General features: G+C 47.3%; 1 protein-coding gene across 5 annotated transcripts in view; it reads left to right on the plus strand.

Moving 5' to 3' along the window:
* Positions 1–24,276, plus strand: part of WDR54 (WD repeat domain 54) — an 86,335-nt gene that overhangs the window by 49,390 nt on the left and 12,669 nt on the right. For all 5 annotated transcript variants that reach the window (XM_069204701.1, XM_069204524.1, XM_069204615.1 and 2 more), the window contains one exon: positions 940–1,102. In XM_069204701.1, coding sequence (XP_069060802.1) covers positions 940–1,102 — 163 coding nt within the window. The remainder of the gene's footprint in view (positions 1–939; positions 1,103–24,276) is intronic.

A 24,276-nucleotide genomic window follows, 5' to 3' on the forward strand; every position in this document is an offset into this window, starting at 1 on the left:
CCGTGCAGCGGTGTACATGGACAGGTCAGTTAGCATTTGTCTACAGAAAGTGCCAAGATGGCTGCTTCTGATGTGCTGAAGTGGGACGTTCATGCAGCTGGTTACAAGATGACACCCCTGATAGTGCATGGAGACATAAGTGTCCCTACCAGTGTGGAATTGGCCAATCCTGGCTTGCTGATGTAAGAATCCATGGGTGATGCCAGGCTGTAACTGCTACCAGTATGGCACTGGGCCAGATATGGCCCATTGGTACCAGTCCCAACTGCTTCACAGAACCTCAGCACACCAGGGGCAGAAGGACTAGGCATGGCTCACTGTAGACTACAGCCACTGTGAGCATCCATCAGTTGAGCAGCGAGATCAGAACAAGCAGGATACCACGTGGTACCCAGAAGAACAGCATCCCACAGTTCAAAGGGGATGCTTTACTCTTCTTCTACAAAAGAGCTCATTGATGTTGCTTGTCTGCCAAGAACTGCTCATCCCAAGGTAAGAGCCATGCGTAGAAGGGATTTCTTGGATGCTGACGGTTAGTGTAAAAGAAAAGGGCAGGTCAAGGAGTTGCCCGGGCGAGCAGTGACTTCCTTTTATTAGATTAATTTTTTTGTTATATAATTTGTGTATTAGTTTTTTAGGTGAATAGGTAATTTGTTGGCACTATGACTGAATTGATTTAACTGTAATAAAGAAATTACGTTTCAGTGAAAAATTGAGATTTTCACTTAGATATTTGGTCATATATTTATCCCTGTTGGATATTTTGATTGTTGTCCAGCTGCTGATTGGGCGCCTTTCAGCTTTGTGAAGGCCATAGAAGGAGGTGGGCATGTCTTCGCCAAGGTGATCTGGAGGTCAGAGGGTTTGGCATGTTTCCTGGGAGTAGATCCTTTACAGAGGTATTGGAGGCCACCACACTCATGTTTTTTTCTGTTTTAGGGGCACCTGCGCATCAGTGAAGATGTGGAACGGGGTTATCGCTGCGGCCTATGGCAGTGGACAGATCCGCGTGTACGATGCTGCCACGGGCACGGTGCACGCAGAAGTCAATGCCCACGCACGGTGGATTTATGCTTTGGATATCGCACCAGATTCTGGAAAGGTATGACGTGATGATCTCCTCTGCTGCGGTTTCTTTCAAGGTCTGCCTACAGACGGCTTTTAGCTGTTTGATGTCGAAGACCTGATGTTTATAATACAGTGGGCTTTGGGCAGCCCACCGCCTATTATTGGTTGGCCTTCTTGTCAATCTCATTAGTTTGCTTCTTATTTGATGTCTTTCATTCCCCATCTTGTGATTGTCCCTCCTCTGGAGCACGGCTTCTTTACCATCCTGTTGATTGTACAATTGTGTCTGTCCGCTGCTTATGGTCAGGTGCTCCGTTTTTCTTTGCTTTAGCACTGCTGAGGACTGCGTGTGTTTTTTTAATTCCCCCATCCTACTGTGTGCTGCTGCTTTCATTGCCCCTAACTCTTCTCTCTCTCTGTTGCTCTTTCAGCCCTCCTTTGATTCTGCCCAAACCTGTTTTTGCAGGAGTTACCAAGTATTGTATCCTGCCCTCTTATAAGATACACACAGACCAGCAAGCCAGGGACCTGCAACCCTGCTATCCCCAACTCCACCTGCTCTTAAATTGTGCAACTCTTGGGGGCCTGTGAAGGGTCCCTGGAACCTGCCCCTGGATTGACTGCCAGGGCCAGCCCACAGGTGGCTATACAGAGAGTTCATGGCTGTGTCCTTGGCCCCAGGCAGCACTAGCAGTCTTGTGAGAGGGAACACACACAATGCGATTTGTGTGTCTGTTCTTTAAAGCCAGGGCAGTGTGTCATAGTGATGCCGGTTTGCACCAGCTGTGACACAGGTACATGGGGGGGGGTCCACGGAATTTCTAAGTTGCCCCGATATCCTTAAATGTGCGAAGATTCTGGGTTTCCTTTCTTGTCATTCTGTCACCATAAATGAAGAACATGGCTGTTCACTTTACATGATTCCATGCATCACCTGAAAGCTTAGAGCAGGAGTCTCACAATGTAATGTGTGTGTGCCTGCGGCAGGGGAGACCCTCTGTGCAGCTGTGCAGTGATGGTACCATGTGTGTTTGCTTCATACAAACCAAGGCTGAGCAGAGTTTATGCTGCACAGGTCTCCCACCTGACTTGTAATGTTCTATTACAGTGAAGTCATCCTCTCAGGGGTGTGAGTGCACAGCCCTGCAGTATAATCTGCCATTTTCAACTGCTGCAGAAGGTGGAGCAAATATACTTTGCGAATTCTGCTACTTTTTGTACAGTAGTAATGAATGAAGCATGATTTTATCCAAAGTCTTGTGTCCGGGCAAAGAAGTGAACCGACACTACTGGCATTACCTTGGCAGTGTTACAGGACAAGACATGGGAAAGATACCTCTTCTATCAAAGGTGACTTACCAGTGTGATGGAAACAGCGTCGATATCTTACTGTGTCATAGCGCCTAGAGCGATGGCTCTGTTGTTAAACGTCGACTATTCACGCGTCAGGATTCACTTCTTAAAACTCTATACCACGTAAAATGCTTCATCAGCAGGAACAACATTGTTTTTTTCTTCCATGATTTTACAGTCCGTTTCGGCTCTTTTGCCTGCTGCAGGAATCTTTCCATAACGTGGACTGAATTACAATTGTAGCTTCTATGCGCTGTTATGCAGGAGGGAGCCGGATGTACTCCTGGTTTTGCACCAGTGCACAATTTCCTTACAAGGCCCCTCAAAGCGCAATATTCAAAACCTAAGTGAATTTCAGAGAGTTGGCCCTGTAGAGTTCACTTCCAGTTGTGCTTGGATCAATACATTGCAGATTCCAAACAAACCATGTTCACACTAAGCAGTTCAGAATGTTCTAAGGTGTCGGACGCTCCTTCCCACCCCGCCCACCGCCCTCTGCTCACCACCATTGGTGTTCACTCCCTACCCCAATCTCCCCAGCCCCTCTGCCTCCTGATTCTAGTTTTTATTTAAAAATGTTGCATATACTTTTTAGGAGGGTCTGACAGCTTCAGTTTGCTTCATGCACTTTCACACACCTTTTATTGATTACATTTTCTACTTTATTACTCTAACAAGTGCTGCCGCCGCCATGTTGGAATGGTAAATTAAAAGACAAAAAAATGGCCTCAAAGTCACGACACATGCTGACACATGCATCTGCAGAAATCATCATTGGTACCGCCATAGCATCATGACACGTAACTGTGCATGCGTGACCAAGAATCATCATGCGTCAGGTTTTGTTATGATATTTTTCTAGATGCGGATTCTTTTTTTCCTTTCGCTGATACTGTTGAATCTCTGCAAGAAGATGAGACCTGGCTTTGCCAGTTCTTGTTTATGAGGTTGTGATGAGGCGGTGATCCCTTCAGTGCCTTGTATGCCCACCACAGGCACCACACTCCTAAGCAACGCACTCATTCATTTACCACGCACTGAGCTGCGCGCTAGATGGAAACTGTAGGCACACTTGAAAGATAACCCCCCACCTGCCAGGAAGCAAAGGGAATCACAGAAGCATGAAAGCAGAGACACAACAAGGCAAAAGACACCATGATCCAGAGGGGGTACAGCAGAGTAATGTGACCGGCACCTCACATTCCCTCCCCAGGGAGGGAGGTTCAGCCGCATGAATGAGACCGACTTGGGAGAGGCTTCCCTCTCTCAGGTCCCGAAACTATTCTGCAGATAGGACTTGAAGACACAACCATACTCCCAATCCAGAAACTATTCTTGTCAAGGAGACCAGATCCTCGGGGCCTGCGCACGTTCCCAACATGTCCACGACTAGACAGCTCCAAAGCTCCGATAGATATACCACAGAGCCTGAGAGAGTCCAAGTTGGGGAAAAGGGGATTAGGAACAGCTGGGAAGGAGACCTGTAGGAAGCAAGAGGTTAAACAACACAATGTCAAGATATAATCACATTGACTTTCCATAGACTATGGTTCTAAGAGTTCTTATACTGTAATCATGGATAACCTAAGAAATGACTATAACTAGACCTCAAGAAATCTAGGTACCTGGAAAAATCAAGAATGGGTTAATACAATGTTTCATATGAGCTTTTTAGGAAATATCACATACTGTCTAGAATACAAGAACCTTCATCAATAATGTTTCAGAATAAACATTGCATTTTTACATGAGGACAAAGGCTATCTGAACATTCCCTGGAAATAACAGGAACTGTATTAGGAACTTAATATGCACAAAGAATGTTGCACTTTGAATTAAGCGTTACAAAGAAATCCAAAAGCTCCGGATAAATGTGTGCACCTCAACAAACACAGCACACCAAAGTTTTCAATATCATGAAATGATCGCGCACACTGCCGATCTAAAAGCCAAGAGTTTTATGCCAGGGTTGAATCGCGCACTCTGACGATTCGAACAAGAATATGCAAATGCCAAGAAATGATCGCGCATACTGTTGCTGATCTGAATGCCAAGTTTTACATGTTAGAAATGAATGGCGCGCTCTGCTGATTCGAACAAGAATATGCAAATGCCATGAAATGATCGCGCACACTGTTGCTGATCTGAATGCCAAGGTTTACATGTTAGAAATGAATCGCGCACTCTGCCGATTCGAACAAGAATATGCAAATGCAATGATATGATTGCGCACACTGTTGCCGATCTGAATGCCAAGGTTTACATGTTAGAAATGAATCGCGCACTCTGCCGATTCGAACAAGAATATGCAAATGCCATGAAATGATCGCGCACACTGTTGCCGATCTGAACGCCAAGGTTTACATGTTAGAAATGAATCGTGCACTCTGCCGATTCAAACAAGAATATGCAAATGCCATGAAGTGATCGCGCACACTGTTGCTGATCTGAACGCCAAGGTTTACATGTTAGAAATGAATCGTGCACTCTGCCGATTCGAATAAGAATATACAAATGCCATGAAATCACACTCGCGCACACAGAGAGTTTCACAACTAGGCCCAGAACTTGAATGTCTTTGAGAACGGGGGTCGGGGGCCCAGCCTGACCTCCGCCTTACCACCCTGCTCAAGGATCACCAATATAATGAGGGCAGGCCTTGAATATCAAGGTAGGCCTCCGGAACATGAGCTCAGGAAATTGCTGCTGCTCTGCCCCGGGACCTCTGAATAGTGAGCACGTGGAGCTGGACTGGCTCCCTTATATAGAGTCAAGCCCAGTCCACAAACCACACCCAGTCATGCTGCAGGGAAAGCTTCTAGAAGGTCCTAGAAAGGGACCACACCCTAACACACTCAGTAAGCCTGCAGTAATACCTAGCAAATGAACAGTTATTGCAAACATCATTAATAGTGCTTTTCAAGGTTAAACTCTGCAATGCAAAAGGTTAACATACTGCATATAAACACAATGCATGAATTATGCTCTTGCATAAAGACTGGGTTTTTGCATTTTTGTCACCCGTAGAGCGCACACTGTCCTGATGTTGACAGTACTCCCCTCTCCCAAACACGCTCTAGGACCTGGTTTGCCTGGGTTAATGAAAACGTCTCACTAGTCGTGGAGCATGAATGTCAGATGCGGAGACCCATGAGTTGCTTTCAGGACCGTAACCTTTCCAAGAGATCAGATACCGCAGGTTACAACCTCTAAGTTTAGAATCCAACACCTGTTCCAATTCCCCCTGTACTAGAACTGGAGCTGGTTGGGAGCGTACCTTCTGGACTGCTTTTTTTCAGGAGGGAAGTATGGAACACCGGATGAATACGTAGTGACCGGGGCAAATGCAGTTTATAGGTCACTGGATTAATTTCCTGGAGGACAGTGTAAGGACCTATGAATTTGGGATTAAACATGTGCTTTTTCTTGAAGTCAATATGTCTTATAGAAAGCCACACTTTATCACCTGTTTGATACTGAGGTCCTTCACAATGTTTCTTGTCGTAGTGCTTTTTGTATTTTTGTTTAGCTTTTTCTAGATGTTGAATCAGTTTCTGGGTTTGATGGAGTTGTTGAATAGTTTCCGACACAGCTGGTGTAAGAGAACTTTCTTGAGGAATCGTGATTAGCCTATCAGGATCGTGGCTATCAGGATGGTAGCCAAACAAGCCAAAAAAGGGGGTGACACCAGTGGAGGTGTGAAACGAGTTATTGTAGGCTACTTCAGCTAACCAGAGCATTGATGTCCAGGAATGAACTGCTTTCTCAGCGTAAGCACGCAGGTATTGTTTCAATGTTTGATTCAGTCTCTCAGTGTGGCCATCTGTTTGAGGATGATGGCTAGTAGATAGTGTGGATGTAACTTGAAGCGTTTTGCACCACGTTTTCCAGAAGTTGAAGGCAAATTGCGATCCTCGATTGGAGAGAATCACTCTCGTCAGCCCGTGATAACAGACCACTCTATTCAGAAGGATGGTTGCCAGTTCACTGGAGGTGGGCAATTTCTTGCAGGCAATGAAATGTCCATATTTCGTGAGACTATATACCACCACAAGGATTACTGAGTGCTGTTGAACAACTGGTAGATCTGTAATGAAGTCTAACGAGATGTGTTCCCAAGGTCGAAGTGGAGTTGGGAGCGGATGCAACAAACCTTTCAGTTTTGAATGACTTGTCTTGATGCGAGCACAGACTTCGCAGTTAGTGACCATTGTTTTGACGTCTTTTGTCAGAGTAGGCCACCAAAAGTAGCGTTGGATTAATTCAAGAGTTTTAGGAGTGCCTGGGTGACCTGCTGTAGGTATAACATGCAACCAATGAAATACTAACTTGCGAAGCTTGGTAGTGGGCACGAACAAACGTGCGTCATGGAAAGGTAGTCCTTGCTTGATTGATGTTTTGGGATCTGCTTGAGCCCATGCCTGCCATTTTTCAATGGTGAAGGAATTATGAATGTCTTCAAAGAAGACTTCGGACCTGATGATGCAGAGGACCTTATCTGGAGCAATGATAGCTCTGGCAGGCTGGATTGTGGGTAACGTGGTAGACTCTTGGCGGGACAAGGCGTCTGCTTTGCAATTATCTTTAACAGGATGAAAAGTTACCACAGAATCGAACTCGGCAAAAAACAGCACCCAGCTTAATTGCCGAGGAGTCAAAAGTCTAGCTGAACTCATGAACTGGAGATTGCGATGATCGGTATATACTGTGATAGTGTACTTTGCACCTAACAAATGATGACTCCACTCTTTAAAGGCATCACGGATTGCCAGAAGCTCTTTCTCAGCAATGCCATAGTTCCGTTCGGCTTCTTTCGGTTTTCGAGACATGTAAGCTACAGGATGAAGTTGACAAGTGTCTTTACTTCATTGTGACAAGACTGCACCAATTGCCACATCTGAGGCATCTGCTTCAACTATGAATGGACGATCCACATCAGGGTGAGTCGAGTCTGGGGCAGTGGAAAAAGCTTCTTTCAAAGTTGAAAAGGCTCTGTCAGCTTCTGGAGACAACACAAATTTTTCTTTCTTTCTCAAAAACTTGGTGATTGGCGCCACTGTCTGAGAGAAATGGTTTATAAACCTGCGATAAAAGTTTGCAAAACCCAGGAAGCACTATACATCTCGAACAGTCTTTGGAGTGGGCCAATCGGATACTGCTTGTACTTTCTTTTCTCCTATGACCATACCTTGAGGGGTAAGGATAACCCCTAAAAACTCAACTGTGTTAACATGAAATTCACACTTGGTTAGTTTGTAATATAGATGATGCTTTCGAAGAGCTGTGAGAATCTTCTTGACATGTTGTACATGTTCGGCTTCATTGTCAGAGTAGATTAAAATATCATCAGTATAGACTATTTTAAATATGTCTAGATACTCTGTAAGGATTTCATTCAGGAAAAATTGAAATGCTGCTGGAGCATTGCACAGTCCAAAGGACATGACGGTGTATTCAGAGAGACCATATCTTGTCTTGAACGCAGTTTTCCATTCGTCACCTTCTCTCATTCTGACTAAATGGTAAGCACCTCGTAAATCGAGCTTAGTGTAGATTTTTGCTTTTTTCCACTTGATCCAACAAGACAGGAATCAGAGGCAAGGGGTATTTGTTCTTGACTGTGATCTTGTTCAAACCCCTATAGTCAATACATGTTCGAAGATCCCCATTAGCCTTGGGGACAAAAAACAAAGGAGAGGCTGCAGGAGACTTAGAAGGGCGGATGAAGCCATTCTCTAAAAATGTATCTAGGTACTTTCGTAAGTGTTGATTTTCATGTTCTAACAAGGAGTACACATGACAACTAGGGAGTATCGCGCCAGGAGTTAGATCAATTTGACAGTCATAAGGTCTATGAGGAGGCAAGGTTTTTGCTTCTCTTTCATCGAACATATCTTCATAGGATGAATACTGCCAGGGCGACTTTACTTCTTTCTCCGCCTCAGTGGCTATGTGAGAGTTGCAATGTTTGGCGACTTGAGACGTCTGGAGACATTTCTCATTACATAAGGTGGAAGAGAACACGACTTTCCGTCCTGCCCAGTTAATCTCAGGATTGTGATTAAGGATGAGCTTCTCTTCATGTTTGGTTCTTTGATCTCCCTCATCACAGTTCACCGACAAGGGGACAGTCTGAAGAGTTACTGGGCCTCCAGTCAAGAGTTTTCCGTCTACTGCTTGTATTATCTCTGGAGTCTTCTTCTTGGTGCATGGGATCCCCCATGCGCGAACCAATTGGGCATCAACAAAGTTCCCAGTAGCCCCAGAATCTACGAGGGCGTTCTTGAAATAGTTTTTTTTCTTTACTTTAACTTTAATGCCCAGCTTGAGATGCCTAGACTGTGAAGGGTCCACGGTGACACCCAAGAGCAACCCTTCTTTACATATTGGGTGATCTAGTTTTTCCAGCTCGACTTGTACATTGGCTGCAATTTTCTGGACAGGACCTCGTTTGCTCTTTGGTTTGATTGGATAATCTTTGGCGAAGTGACCCTTGCGCCCGCAATAAAGACATTGTCCCATCTTTCTACGTAGGTCCTTTTCGTCTTTAGTCAAAGGTCTCCTGATAGTTCCGATTTCCATGGGTTCCGGGGTTCTCTCTTTCTGAGTTCTTGATTCTCTATGATCGTGAACACGCCAGGAATATTTCTTAGTCTTTTTGCGTGTTCCCCATCGTTCTGCAAGACGATCTAATCTCAAAACAAGGTTTATTAGATCTTGACAATCTGTAGGCTGAGGATCTATCTGGGCATGAATGTCTTTTAGCTCGTCCTTGAGTCCTTTGTAAAACAGAGCTGCTTGCTTTTCTTCAGGCCAGGATGTCTCTGCTACCAGCCGATTAAAACTAGCTGAGTAGGAATCTAGATCTTGGTTACCTTGTTGCAAGTCTAATAGTTCATTATCTGCCGACAGTGTCACTGTGTAGGAGGCTGGCCTGGCTTGTAGTGGGTACCAGAGGTACTTACACCTTGTGCCAGGTCCAGTTATCCTTTATTAGTGTAGAAGAGGTGTTTCTAGCAGCTTAGACTGATAGAAGGTAGCTATGGCAAAGCAGCTTAGGCTGAACTAGGAGACATGCAAAGCTCCTACTATACCACTGGTGTCATATGCACAATATCATAAGAAAACACAATACACAGAGTTACTAAAAATAAAGGTGCTTTGTTTTTATGACAATATGTCAAAAGTATCTCAGTGAGTACCCTCAGTAAGAAGGTAAGTACTATACACAAGTTATATGTACACAAACCAAAATTAGGTAAGTAAGAGCAAGAAAAGTAATGCAAACAGTGTAGAATTACAATAGGTTGCAATAGGCAGGCATAGGTATAGGGACAACACAAACCATATACTCCAAAAGTGGAATGCAAATCACGATTGGACCCCAGACCTATGTGAGCTTGTAGAGGGTCGCTGGGACTGTAAGAAAACAGTGAGGGTTAGAAAAATACCCCACCCCAAGACCCTGAAAGGTAGGTGTAAAGTGCACCTACTACCCCCAAAGAGCACAGAAGTCGTGATAGGGGGATTCTGCAGGAAGAACAAACACCAGCAGTGCACTGACAACAGATTTCCGGACCTGAGTATCTGTAAGACAAGGGGACCAAGTCCAATAGTCGCGACAGTGTCCAGGGGGGGCAGGAGCCCAGGAAACCCCAGCTGAAGGTGCAAGGAAGCTGCCACCGGTTGGAAGAAGCTTGGAGTTCTGCAAGAAAGAAGAGGACTAGGAACTCTTCCTTTGGAAGACGGATGTCCCACGTCGCGATGAAGCTTGCAGAGGTGTTCCCACGCAGAAAGACCGCAAACAAGCCTTGCTAGCTGCAAGGGTCGCGGTAGAGGTTTTTGGGTGCTGCTGAGGACCAGGAAGGACCAGGATGTCGCCTTTTGGAGGGGGAGACAGAGGGGGCGCTCAGCAACTCAGAGAGCCCTCACAGAAGCAGGCAGCACCCACAGAAGTTCCCCAACAGGCACTTGGAAGAAAAGTGAACCGGAGTCCACGCAAAGTTACAAAAGGGGGGTCCCGCGACGCCGGAGGACAACTCAGAAGGTTGTGCACTGCAGGACGGAGTGCTGGGGACCCAGGCTAGGCTGTGCACAAAGGAAATCCTGGAAGAGTGCACAGGAGCCGGAGCAGCTGCAAATCACGCGGTACACAGCTTTGCAGTCTAGCGTGGGGAGGCAAGGACTTACCTCCACTAAACTTGAACTGAAGAGTCACTGGACTGTGGGAGTCACTTGGACAGAGTTGCTGTGTTCCAGGGACCACGCTCGTCAGGATGAGAGGGGACCCAGAGGGCCAGTGTTGCAGTCTTTTGGTGCCTGCGTTAGCAGGGGGAAGATTCAGTCGACCCACGGGAGATTTCTTCGGAGCTTCTGGTGCAGGGTGAAGGCAGGCTACCCACAGAGCATGCACCACCTGGAAACAGTCGAGAAAGCCGGCAGGATTAGGCGCTACAATGTTGCTAGTAGTCATCTTGTTATTTTGTTGCGGTTTTGCAGGCGTCCTGGAGCAGTCAGCGGTCGATCCTTTGGTAGAAGGTGAAGAGGGAGATGCAGAGGAACTCTGGTGAGCTCTTGCATTCGTTATCTGAAGAATTCCCCAAAGCAGAGACCCTAAATAGCCAGAAAAGGAGGTTTGGCTACCAAGGAAGGAGGATTGGCTACCAACGTGGCAGGCTTAAAATCAAAAATTGAAAACCCCGACTGGTTAGAATTAGTGACGGAAAATGTTTTTATTTGCTGCCAGGAGACTTGGCTTGTAGAACCCCTGCATATTAATGGCTACGCCACACATAGCATCCCTGCAATTAAGACCTCTGCAGGTAGGGCTAAGGGTGGTCTGGTTACTTTTCTATCAGTAAAGGCTGGGGGGATGGATGCACATGTTGTGGGCACATCCCCTTTCTTTTTGGCTTTATTTTTTAAATTAGCAGAGCCATTTGATATACTACTAATTAACTATTATAATAACACCTTTGATAACTCAGACACCAGTGTGGTTGGTAGCTTGGAGATGTCAATATATAAGGCAACAAACATTAGTAAAAAGGACCTAAGAATAATTTGGGTTGGCGACTTTAATGCTCATTTGTGTGAGCCAGAGTATTAGGATTGTTGTGGACTTTTGGATGAAAATGATAACCCCATTCAGCATTTCAAACACTCTCTATATGGGAATGCTCTCAATTCTCTGATAACAGCTAATTCTCTACTTTTCCCCATAACAGTTATTAGAGGGGTACTAACGTTTATAAGAGGAGATACTCATACTACTATCGACTATACTATCTACTCTAGAGAACTATCCTCTCTTGTCGGGCAGTTTAGGGTGACTCCGACCTGTATTAGCGACCACAACCCTTTATCCATCGAAATAAATTTGGACTTGAAGAGTGAAAATAAATTTGGACTTGAAGAGTGACTCGAGAAGAGAGAAGCGACACCCCGACATGAAGTTTTCAGCCCAAAAAGGACTTACAATCAAATGGGGAAAAATAGATAGCAATAGCTTCTTTAAAGATTTAATGTTGAATAAACGGTCAGATGTTATGATATCCTTGGGTGAAGACAGGGCCCCCCATGAAATTGTGTGTGCATTTTCCTCTTTGACAAAGTATATGGCTGAGAAATTACAGCCCTCTGGCACTAAGAAAGCACATGGCCCGAGATGGTTTAACCACGCATGTACCATATCCTTAAGTAACTTAAAGAAAATAACCAGCGCATCTCCCCAAGACCGACAAGCAGTTAAAGTTGCTAGGAAAAATTATAAGGAAGCACTTGCCAAGAGGAAAACCGAATTAAGTGAGTCTGCCTGAGAGGAATTGATGGAAGCAAGCAAAACCAAACCAAATACAACTGCGTTCTGGCGTGTGGTTAACTCTCCATTGTTGAATGACAAACATGAGATGTCCATGGATACTGTTATTCCAGCCCAAACTTGGGTGGACTATTTTACAAAAACTTTTGCAATAGAGACTAATGTTCAATCAGAAAAGACAAATTGTTTGAAGTTAAGAGGAAATGATCAGTCAAGTGTGGCTTTCAGTAATACCATAAGCGTAGATGATGTAAAACAAGCTATTCAAGATTGCCTCTCTGAGAAAGCTCCTGGCCCAGACAAAATTCCTGCTGATTTATATAAAGCGCTTCCAGATTTCTGGGGGCCACTGCTCACCAATGTCTTGAGATCTGCTGTGACAGGCCCTTTAGTAGATACTTGGAAAGAGGCAATCATTGTTCCGATTTTTAAGAAGGGGGACAGGGCAGATCCTTTATGCTATCCTTTATGCTATCGTCCAATCTCTTTATTGGATAGCTCGGTTAAAATCTTAGGCCGAGTGATCCTAAATTAGTTGGAAAACTGGGCGACTGAATCTCATTCCCTTTCAGAAGTTCAATTTGGCTTTCGGCCCGGTGTGGGCACAGTAGAACAAACTCTTAATTTGACCCTTATAGTACAAAAATATACCAAAGTTAAAAGGGGGTGCATACACTTACCATTTATGGATCTGTCCTGCGCTTTTGACACAGTTAACAGAGAGAAACTGTGGATGGTCATGTTGAATATGGGTGTGGACAAAGACATAATCACTTTACTCAGTAAACTCCACGCCTGTACAGAGGTTCGTGTCCGCTACTCCCGGGAGGGTGGTCTAACAGAGAAGTTTCCCTCATTAAAGGGGGTCAGACAGGGCTGCGTGCTGGCCCCTTTTCTTTTTCTTTTATATATAAATGGGTTAGAGAAATTCCTCTGTGAATCGGGGAAGGATTCTCCAGTCATTAACAATTCCCCAATTCCTGTATTATTGTATGCGGACAACGCTGTACTCATTTCAAGGACAGCTAATGGCCTCCAGATTTTATTGAATGCTTTTAACACTTTTATGGGGAACCTTGGACTCAAAATTAATAGAACTAAGTCATTTGTGATGAAGACCGGGCCCAAACTAGCAAAAACAAAAAAAATTGCTTTAGATGGGCATGAGATACTCAAGGTCCCACATTTTACGTATCTTGGAGTCCCCATTGATGTAGATTTTAATTGGAAATTTTGAGTAAATGTACCCTCAATACAATTTCAAAAAGCCATAGAAGCAGTTTTCAGGTTCGCGAAAAGACTGCGACATAAACCTGTTAAAGAAATGATGACTGTTTTTTCCACCAAATGTCTTTCTATCGCGACATTTGGAGCCGCGGTTTGGGGATATGCAGAATGTTCAGGCCTCCAGATTGTAGAAAATACGTTTTTAAGAAGGCTACTAGCAGTCCCCCAATCTACATCAGTAATGTTCTGTCATGAAGAAGTAGGTTTGAGATACATATCTAGTTATATAAAGCTTCAACATGTATTATTATGGTTAAAAATTTGGACTAAGCCAGAAGCGTCCCTATGCAGAAAGGTGATACAGGACTGCCTCCTTTTATCACGATCTCTGGATATACCTTGGCTTAGATATGTACACTTGTCCCTACTATCTTTAGGATTATCAGAATTTTTCCTTAAACCGGATACTTTAACAAAACAGGATGTTAAAAAGGTGAAAGATATGTATTGGCAGAAAAGCCAGGACATGGAGCCAACCCCGGGCACAAATAGAACACTGGTGAGGAACGAGATACAACAACTGCAACCACAGCTATATTTGACTATCACTAGCCTCGAGTGACAAAGGTTCTTACTCACGAGGCTACGTTTAAATACATTACATTATTTGGTAGCATTTCCAGTACATGGAACTTGGTTTAAGAATCTTCCTCCTTGTTGCTGTGATGGAAAGACACCCCAGAGTACATTGCACATTATGCTCTTTTGCACCTTTTATGGCGTTCCGAGAAAAAGGTTTTTACATCCGTTATTTTTATCTAAAAGTATTAGAACTAGCCAGCTTGCTTATTTATACTTACATAACCTGGGAAATGCGGATATAATTCAGGCCGTGTTAAATTTTATATATGCTGCTTATGGAATTCGAAATATGTATTAATAACGTTTTTAGTAATTTTATGACTAAGAAACCTGTATGTTTTATTTATTGGATGTCTTTTATGGTCTTTCTGTACTGAATAAAGTGATGATGATGATTGGCTACCAAGAGAGGTAAGAACCTATCAGAAGGAGCCTCTGACGTCACCTGCTGGCACTGGCCACTCAGAGCAGTCCAGTGTGCCAGCAGCACCTCTGTTTCCAAGATGGCAGAGGTCTGGGACACACTGGAGGAGCTCTGGGCACCTCCCAGGGAAGGTACAGGTCAGGGGAGTGGTCACTCCCCTTTCCTTTGTCCAGTTTCGCGCCAGAGCAGGGCTGGGGGATCCCTGAACCGGTGTAGACTGGCTTATGCAGAGATGGGCACCATCTGTGCCCATCAAAGCATTTCCAGAGGCTGGGGGAGGCTACTCCTCCCCAGCCCTTCACACCTATTTCCAAAGGGAGAGGGTGTAACACCCTCTCTCAGAGGAAATCCTTTGTTCTGCCTTCCTGTGCCAGGGCTGCCTGGACCCCAGGAGGGCAGAAACCTGTCTGAGGGGTTGGCAGCAGCAGCACGTGCAGTGGAGACCCCAGAAAGGCAGTTTGGCAGTACCCGGGTTCTGTGCTAGAGACCCGGGGGATCATGGAATTGTCCCCCCAATACCAGAATGGTATTGGAGTGACAATTCCATGATCTTAGACATGTTACATGGCCATGTTCGGAGTTACCATTGTGACGCTATACATAGGTAGTGACCTATGTATAGTGCACGCGTGTAATGGTGTCCCGCACTCACAAAGTCCGGGGGATCTGCCCTGAACGATGTGGGGGCACCTTGGCTAGTGCCAGGGTGCCCACACACTAAGTAACTTTGCACCCAATCTTCACCAGGTGAAGGTTAGCCATATAGGTGGCTTATAAGTTACTTATGTGCAGTGGTAAATGGCTGTGAAATAACGTGGACGTTATTTCACTCAGGATGCAGTGGCAGGCCTGTGTAAGAATTGTCAGAGCTCCCTATGGGTGGCAAAAGAAATGCTGCAGCCCATAGGGATCTCCTGGAACCCCAATACCCTGGGTACCTCAGTACCATATACAAGGTAATTTTATGGGTGTACCAATATGCCAATGTGAATTGGTAAGTTTAGTCACTAGCCTGTTAGGGACAAATTTGGAAAGCAGAGAGAGCATAACCACTTAAGTTCTGGTTAGCAGAGCCTCAGTGAGACAGTTAGTCACCACAGAGGAAACACATACAGGCCACAAACATATGAGCACTGGGGTCCTGGCTAGCAGGATCCCAGTGACACATAACAAACACACTGACAACATAGGGTCTTCACTATGAGCACTGGGCCCTGGCTAGCAGGATCCCAGTGAGACAGTGAAAACACCCTGACATATACTCACAAACAGGCCAAAAGTGGGGGTAACAAGGCTAGAAAGAGGCTACCTTCCTACACACTGTTCTTCAATCAAACACTCGTTCAAACTCATGGACAAAATTTCACCAATTGTAAAGCAGGGGACTGTCTTTACGCACAAGAGGGATTGCCCAGGTGGCTGCGTCCCCAGTCAGGTAAGATAACAAGAAGGCCACCCTGGATTGGGCATCAGGGAAAGTGTTTGCTCGGCAGGTAAAATGTAATTCCACTTGAAACAAGAAAGATTGCGCTTTCAGGGGATCACCTGAAAACCATTCTGGAGGAGCCAGGGGGATAGCTGAGGGAACATTGAGGGAAATGTTCGTAGGAGGATTACGTCCTGAAGCTTGAGAAGGAGGACCAGGCCAAGACACACCCAAAGGACTTTGTTCCTTCTTTTCTACCCTTTCCTGCAACGGACTCACTCTCTCAGCTAAGCTGGCTGCTATATCCCTAGATTACACTACCTCTGCTTGGAGATGCGTGATAACTTTGACTAACTCGTCCAATGTGGCCATGCTGAGAAAACACGCAACCAGGAGGATATTAAATTTGTGGGCTCACTATTCTGTCAGGGAGACCAGATCCTAGGGGCCTGTGCATGTTCCCAACCTGTCCACCACTAGACAGCTCCAAAGCTCTGATAGATATACCACAGAGCCTGAGAGAGTCCAAGTGGGGGAAAAGGGGATTAGGTAGGGAACAAACAGCTGGGAAGGAGACCTGTAGGAAGCAAGAGGTTTAACAACACAATGTCAAGATATAATCACATTGACTTTCAATAGACTATGGTTCTAAGAGTTTTTATACTGTAATCATGGATAACCTAAGAAATGACTATAACCGATCTAAAAGCCAAGCATTTTATGCCAGGATTGAATCGCGCACTCTGCCGATTTGAACAAGAATATGCAAATGCTATGAAATGATCGCACACACACTGTTGCTGATCTGAATGCCAAGTTTTACATGTTAGAAATGAATTGCGCACTCTGCCAATTCGAACAAGAATATGCAAATACCATGAAATGATCGCGCACACTGTTGCCGATCTGAATGCCAAGGTTTACGTGTTAGAAATGAATCGCACATTCTGCCGATTCGAACAAGAATATGCAAATGCCATGAAATGATCGCACACACTGTTGCCGACCTGAATGCCAAGGTTTACATGTTAGAAATGAATCGCGCACTCTGCCGATTTGAACGAGAATATGCAAATGCCATGAAGTGATCGCACACACTGTTGCTGATCTGAATGCCAAGGTTTACATGTTAGAAATGAATCGCACACTCTGCCGATTTGAACAAGAATATGCAAATGCCATGAAATCACACTCACGCACACAGAGAGTTTCACAACTGGGCCCAAAACTCAAATGTCTTTGAGAACGGGGGTCAGGGGCCAGCCCGACCTCCGCCTTACCGCCCTGCTCAAGGATCACCAAGATAATGTGGGGCAGGCCTGGAATATCAAGGTAGGCCTCCGGAACAGGAGCTCAGGAAGTTGCTGCTGCTCGGCATCGGGACCTCTGAATAGTGAGCACGTGGAGCTGGGCTGGCTCCCTTATATAGAGTCTGGCCCAGCCCACAAACCACACCCAGTCATGCTGCAGGGAAAGCTTCTAGAAGGTCCTAGAAAGGGACCACACCCTGACACACTCAGTAAGCCTGCAGCAATACATTGCAAATGAACAGTTATTGCAAACATCATTAATAGTATTTTTCAAGGTTAAACTCTGCAATGCAAAAGGTTAACATACTACATGTAAACACAATGCATGAATTATGCTCTTGCATAAAGACTGGGTTTTTGCATTTTTTGTCGCCTGTAGAGCGCGCACTGTCCTGATGTTGACAATTCTGCAGTGAGATAGAAACAGGACTTGAAGACACCACCATACTCCCAATCCAGAAAGGGTTCAGAGGACCACAAACCGAGGAGACACCACCATACTCCCAATCCAGAAAGGGTGCGGAGGACACAAGCCGAGGAGACGCCACCATACTCCCAATCCAGAAAGGGTGCAGGGGACCGCAAGCCGACGAGACACCACCATACTCCCAATCCAGAAAGGGCTCAGAGGACCACAAGCCGAGGAGACACCACCATACTCCCAATCCAGAAAGGGTTCAGAGGACCACAAACCGAGGAGACCCCACCATACTCCCAATCCAGAAAGGGTGCAGAGGACCACAAGCCGAGGAGACGCCACCATACTCCCAATCCAGAAAGGGTTCAGGGGACCACAAGCCGAGGAGAAGCCACCATACTCCCAATCCAGAAAGGGTTCAGAGAACCGCAAGCCAAGGAGAAGCCACCATACTTCCAATCCAGAAAGGGTGCAGAGGACCCCAAGCCGAGGAGACACCACCATGCTCCCAATCCATAAAGGGTGCGGAGGACACAAGCCGAGGAAATGCCACCATACTCCCAATCCAGAAAGGGTGCAGGGGACCGCAAGCCGAGGAGACACCACCATACTCCCAATCCAGAAAGGGCTCAGAGGACCACAAGCCGAGGAGACACCACCATACTCCCAATCCAGAAAGGGTTCAGAGGACCACAAGCCGAGGAGACGCCACCATACTCCCAATCCAGAAAGGGTTCAGAGGACCACAAGCCGAGGAGACAGCACCATACTCCCAATTCAGAAAGGGTTCAGAGGACCGCAAGGCGAGGAGAAACCACCATACTCCCAATCCAGAAAGGGTTCAGAGGACCGCAAGCAGAGGAGATGCCACCATACTCCTAATCCAGAAAGGGTTCAGAGGACCGCAAGCCGAGGAGACACCACCATACTCCCAATCCAGAAAGGGTGCAGAGGACCACAAGCAGAGGAGACACCACCATACTCCCAATCCAGAAAGGGTACGGAGGACCACAAGCCGAGGAGACGCCACCATACTCCCAATCCAGAAAGGGTTCAGAGGACCACAAGCTGAGGAGACGCCACGCTCCCTGGGTGCTGCACCTTAGGAGGTGACGAGCTCCCCAAGATCACAACATGTCAGTGGAGGAAGATAGGAGCAGGCCTAGAACCCCCCCCCCCTTTGTATGATCCAGAGGGGGTACAGCAGAGTAATGTGACTGGCACCTCACATTCCCTCCCCAGGGAGGGAGGTTCAGCCGCATCAATGAGCCAGACTTAGGAGAGGCTTCCCTCTCTCAGGTCCAGAAACTATTCTGCAGTGAGATAGAAACAGGACTTGAAGACACAACCATACTCCCAATCCAGAAAGGGTTCAGAGGACCACAAGCTGAGGAGACACCACCATACTCCCAATCCAGAAAGGGTTCAGAGGACCACAAGCCAAGGAGATGCCACCATACTCCCAATCCAGAAAGGGTTCAGAGGACCACAACAATATCATATACAGTCTTTGTAAAAATGGCAATAAGCTATTTTCAAAGTGGACACAGTGCAAAAATCAACAGTTCCTGGGGGAGGTAAGTAAAGGTTAGGTTTGCAGGTAAGTAAAACACTTACAAGTCTCAAAGTTGGGGCCAAGGTAGCCCACTGTTGGGGGTTCAAGGCAACCCCAAAGTTACCACACCAGCAGCTCAGGGCCGGTCTGGTGCAGAGGTAAAAGAGGTGCCCAAAACACATAGGCTTCAATGGAGAACAGGGGTGCCCCGGTTCCAGTCTGCCAGCAGGTAGGTACCCGCGTCCTCGGGGGGCAGACCAGGGGGGTTTTGTAGGGCACCGGGGGGACACAAGAAGGCACAGAAAGAACACCCTCAGCGGCACAGGGGCGGCCAGGTGCAGTGTGCAAACAGGCGTCGGGTTTTAGATAGAAAGTAATGGAGGGACACGGGGGTCACTTCAACGATGCAGGCAGGCAGGCAAAGGGGGAGGCTCCTCGGGGTAGCCACCACCTGGGCTAGGCAGAGGGTCGCCTGGGGGTCGCTCCTGCACTGGAGTTCGGTTCCTTCAGGTCCTCGGGGCTGCGGTGCAGTGTTGGTTCCAGCCGTCGGGTCCCTTGTTACAGGCAGTCGCGGTCAGAGGGAGCCTCTGGATTCTCTCTGCAGGCGTTGCTGTGGGGGCTCAGGGGGGTCGTCTCTGGTTACTCACGGGCTCGCAGTTGCCGGGGAGTCCTCCCTGAGGTGTTGGTTTTCTGCAGGTCGAGCCAGGGGCATCGGGTGCAGAGTGGAAAGTCTCACGCTTCCGGCGGGAAACGTGAAGTCTTTAAAGTTGCTTCTTTGTTGCAAAGAAGTTGCAGGTTTTTTAACAGAGCCGCTGTTCACGGGAGTTTCTTGGTCCTTGGGTGCAGGGCAGTCCTCTGAGGCTTCAGAGGTCCCTGTTGGATGCAGCGCTGTTGCAGTTTTCTTCGAAGTAGGGAGACAGGCCGGTGGGGCTGGGGCCAAAGCAGTTGTTGTCTCCGTCTTCTCTGCAGGGCTTCAGGTCAGCAGTCCTTCTTCTTGCTAAGGTTGCAGGAATCTGATTTCCTGGGATCTGGGGAGCCCCTAAATACTGAATTTAGGGGTGTATTTAGGTCTGGGAGGGCAGTAGCCAATGGCTACTGTCCTTGAGGGTGGCTACACCCTCTTTGTGCCTCCTCCCTGAGGGCAGGGGGGCACATCCCTATTCCTATTGGGGGAATCCTCCAAAACCAAGATGGAGGATTTCTAAAGGCAGGGGTCACCTCAGCTCAGGGCACCTTAGGGGCTGTCCTGACTGGTGGGTGACTCCTCCTTGTTTTTCTCATTATCTCCCCTGGACTTGCCGCCAAAAGTGGGGGCTGTGTTTAGGGGGCGGGCATCTCCACTAGCTGGAGTGCCCTGGGGCATTGTAACACGAAGCCTGAGCCTTTGAGGCTCACTCATAGGTGTTACAGTTCCTGCAGGGGGGAGGTGTTAAGCAGCTCCACCCAGAGCAGGCTTTGTTTCTGTCCTCAGAGAGCACAAAGGCTCTCACCCCAGGGGGGCAGAAACTCGTCTCTCAGCAGCAGGCTGGCACAGACCAGTCAGTCCTGCACTGAAGGATTGGGTAAAATACAGGGGGCATCTCTAAGATGCCCTCTGTGTGCATTTTTAAATAAATCCAACACTGGCATCAGTGTGGGTTTATTATTCTGAGAAGTTTGATACCAAACTTCCCAGTATTCAGTGTAGCCATTATGGAGCTGTGGAGTTCGTTTTTGACAAACTCCCAGATCATATACTTAATATGGCCACACTACTTACAATGTCTAATAATAGACTTAGACACTGTAGGGGCATATTGCTCATGCAGCTATGCCCTCACCTGTGGTATAGTGCACCCTGCCTTAGGGCTGTAAGGCCTGCTAGAGGGGTGACTTACCTATGCCACAGGCAGCATTTTGTGTGCATGGCATCCTGAGGGGGATGCCATGTCGACTTTGCCTTTTTCTCCCCACCAGCACACACAATTTGCAATGGCAGTGTGCATGTGTTAGGGGAGGGGTGCCTTAGGGTGGCACAACATATGCTGCAGCCCTTAGGGACCTTCCCTGGTCACAGGGCCCTTGGTACCACTGGTACCTTTTACAAGGGACTTATCTGTGTGCCAATTGGGGAAACAATGGTACATTTTAGGTGAAAGAACACTTGTGCTGGGGCCTGGTTAGCAGGGTCCCAGCACCCTTCTCAGTCAAGTCAGCATCAGTATCAAGCAAAAAGTGGGGGGTAACTGCAACAGGGAGCCATTTCCTTACACTCAGTGTTATGAAAATAAAGATACTTTGTTTAAGTGGCACAAATACTAAAATACTAGATAAACAATTCTCCAATAGGAGGTAAGTAAACACACTATATATGTACAGTAACAGTCAGGACATTGCCATCAAAATCAATAGAAAACAGTGAAAAGCAGTACACAATACTGAAGGCCCCGGGGGAGACCAAACAATATACTAAGAAAGTGGAATGTGAAGGTTGGGTCCCAAAGGAAACCCCAAAGGGAAGTACTGGAGTGCCCCCCAGCGACCAGGAGGAAAGAGGCAAGTTACTGGTTCTACCCACACCAACCCACAGGACTTCAAAGAAGGATATTGCAAGACCCAGACAGGACTGCAAGAAACCAAAGGTGGATCCTGGAAGAGGAAGACCTGGAAAAGAAGGGGGCCATGTCCAGTTAACTTTGGAGTTCCCGGTCGTGGCAGGAGCCACTACCCACCAGTCTGTGGATGCAGGAGTTGGTCGACGGGGAGACAAAGACGGTCAGCAATGCAGCACTGGAGCAGATGAAGAGTTCCTGGGTGATGCAGTCGACGTCCCACGCTTGATGAAGGATTGCAGTCAGTCAGTGGTGTGGAAAAACCACCAACAAGCCTTGGCAAAGGCAAATGTCACGTGTTGGAGGAAAAGTGGAGCTGCCGGGGACCAGCAAGGTCCAAGGGGGACTCAACCCACGGGGGGAGTCCCAGGCAAACCCTCAGCATTGCAGAGAGTCCAAAGAAGGACTGGCAGCCCCCACAGAAGACATGCAGGAAAGGAGCCCAGGAGTCGCTGAGAGGCCCACGCAGCACACCTGAGAAGGGGTCCCAAATCGCAGGAGAAGCACACAGAGGGCTGTGCGTTGCAGGGAAGAGTGCAGGGGGCTAGGGCTACACAGAGCCTGAAGATCCCTTGGAGGAGATGCCAACAAGCCTTGGTAGCTGCAAGAAACGCAGTGCACGGGGTTACTGTCCTGCGTGGGAAGGCAAGGGCTTACCTCCGCCACAGTTGGACAGCGGGGTACTGTCCTGCAAGGGGAGCCACCATATCCCAAAGTGGACTGAGGGCAGAGAGGGCCAAGAGGACTACTCCGGACCACCACCTGTGATGCAGGATCCACGCAGTTAGGGATGAAAGGAGATCCAGGCAGCCAGTCGTCGTTGCAGTTGGTGTCTGAGGATGCAGGGGAGTGACTTCTTCACTCCAAGGGAGATTCCTTCTTGCTTCTTGTGCAGGCTGAAGTCTTCCTGCCCTCAGAGGATGCACAGCCGGGAAAATATTGCAGTTGCTGCAAGGAGCCAGAGAAGCAATGTCGCAGGGCGAAGCCGTTGCTGTTGCTGCAGATTGTAGGTTCCTGTGGAGTCCATTTGCAGTTCCAGTGGCCAGAAGGTAAACGGTGCAGAGGAGTCCTGCTGGAGTCTTGCCTGTCGAATCTGAGGACCCACCAAGAGGGAGACCCTAAATAGCCCTGGAAGGGGGATTGGTCACCTAGCCAGGTGACCACCTATCAGGAGGGGGCTCCGACGTCACCTGCCTGACCTGGCCACTTGGATGCTCCCAGAGGCCTCTGCCCACCTTGGTTTCAAGATGGCAGAATCAAGGGACCCTCTGGAGTAGCTCTGGGCACCTCCCTGGGGTGGTGATGAACAGGGAAGTTGTCACTCTCGTTTACTTTGTCCAATTTCGCGCCAGAGCAGGGACTGGTTTATGCAAGGAGGGCACCAAATATGTCTTTCAAAGCATACCAGTGGCTTGGGGGGCTACCCCTCCCAAGCCATGTAACACCTATTTCCAAAGGGGGAGGGTGTAACACCCCTCTCCAAAGGAAATCATGTGTTCTGCCTTCCTGGGCTTGAGCTGTTCAAGCAGCAGGAGGGCATAAACCTTTCTGAGGAGTGGTAGCAGCTTGGGATGCCTGGAAAACCTCAGAAGGCTGGAATGGCAATAATAGGGGTCCTCTAAGGAGCCCCTAGAGTGCATGGAATCATATTTCCACTATTGGCAACAGTATTGGGGTCTGATTCTGACATATTTGATATCAAATATGCCTAGGTTTGGAGTTACAATTATGTAGCTGGACAAAGCGATCGTGCACTCACGAAGCCCATGAAAATGGAGCTGGAGTTTGTGGGGGTACATCTGCTCATGCAGGGGTGCCCTTACACACAGGTACCTGCACCCTGCCCTCTGGGGCTAGGACGGCCTACCATAGGGGTGACTTACAGTGACCTGGTGTGATGGGTGGGATGGGACAGGTGCAGGGGCCATGGGATGGGACAGGAGCAGGGGCAGTAACATTATGAGGTCCGTCAGTAGAGATTGAGATACCTTCACAGAGGACAGTAACTTTATGGGGTCCGTCAGTAGAGATACCTCCACAGAGGACAGTAACATTATGGGGTCTGTCAGTAGAGAGAGAGATACCTTCACAGAGGACAGTAACATTATGGGGTCCGTCAGTAGAGATAGAGATACCTTCACAGAGGGCAGTAACATTATGGGGTCCGTCAGTAGAGATACTTTCACAGAGGGCAGTAACATTATGGGGTACATCAGTAGAGATACCTTCACAGAGGACAGTAACATTATGGGGTCCGTCAGTAGAGATACCTTCACAGAGGACAGTAACATTATGGGGTCCGTCAGTAGAGATACCTTCACAGAGGACAGTAACATTATGGGGTCCGTCAGTAGAGATACTTTCACAGAGGGCAGTAACATTATGGGGTCCGTCAGTAAAGATACTTTCACAGAGGGCAGTAACATTATGGGGTCCATCAGT

Source organism: Pleurodeles waltl, chromosome 1_1 (assembly GCF_031143425.1).
Source record: "Pleurodeles waltl isolate 20211129_DDA chromosome 1_1, aPleWal1.hap1.20221129, whole genome shotgun sequence".
Lineage (NCBI taxonomy): Eukaryota > Metazoa > Chordata > Amphibia > Caudata > Salamandridae > Pleurodeles > Pleurodeles waltl.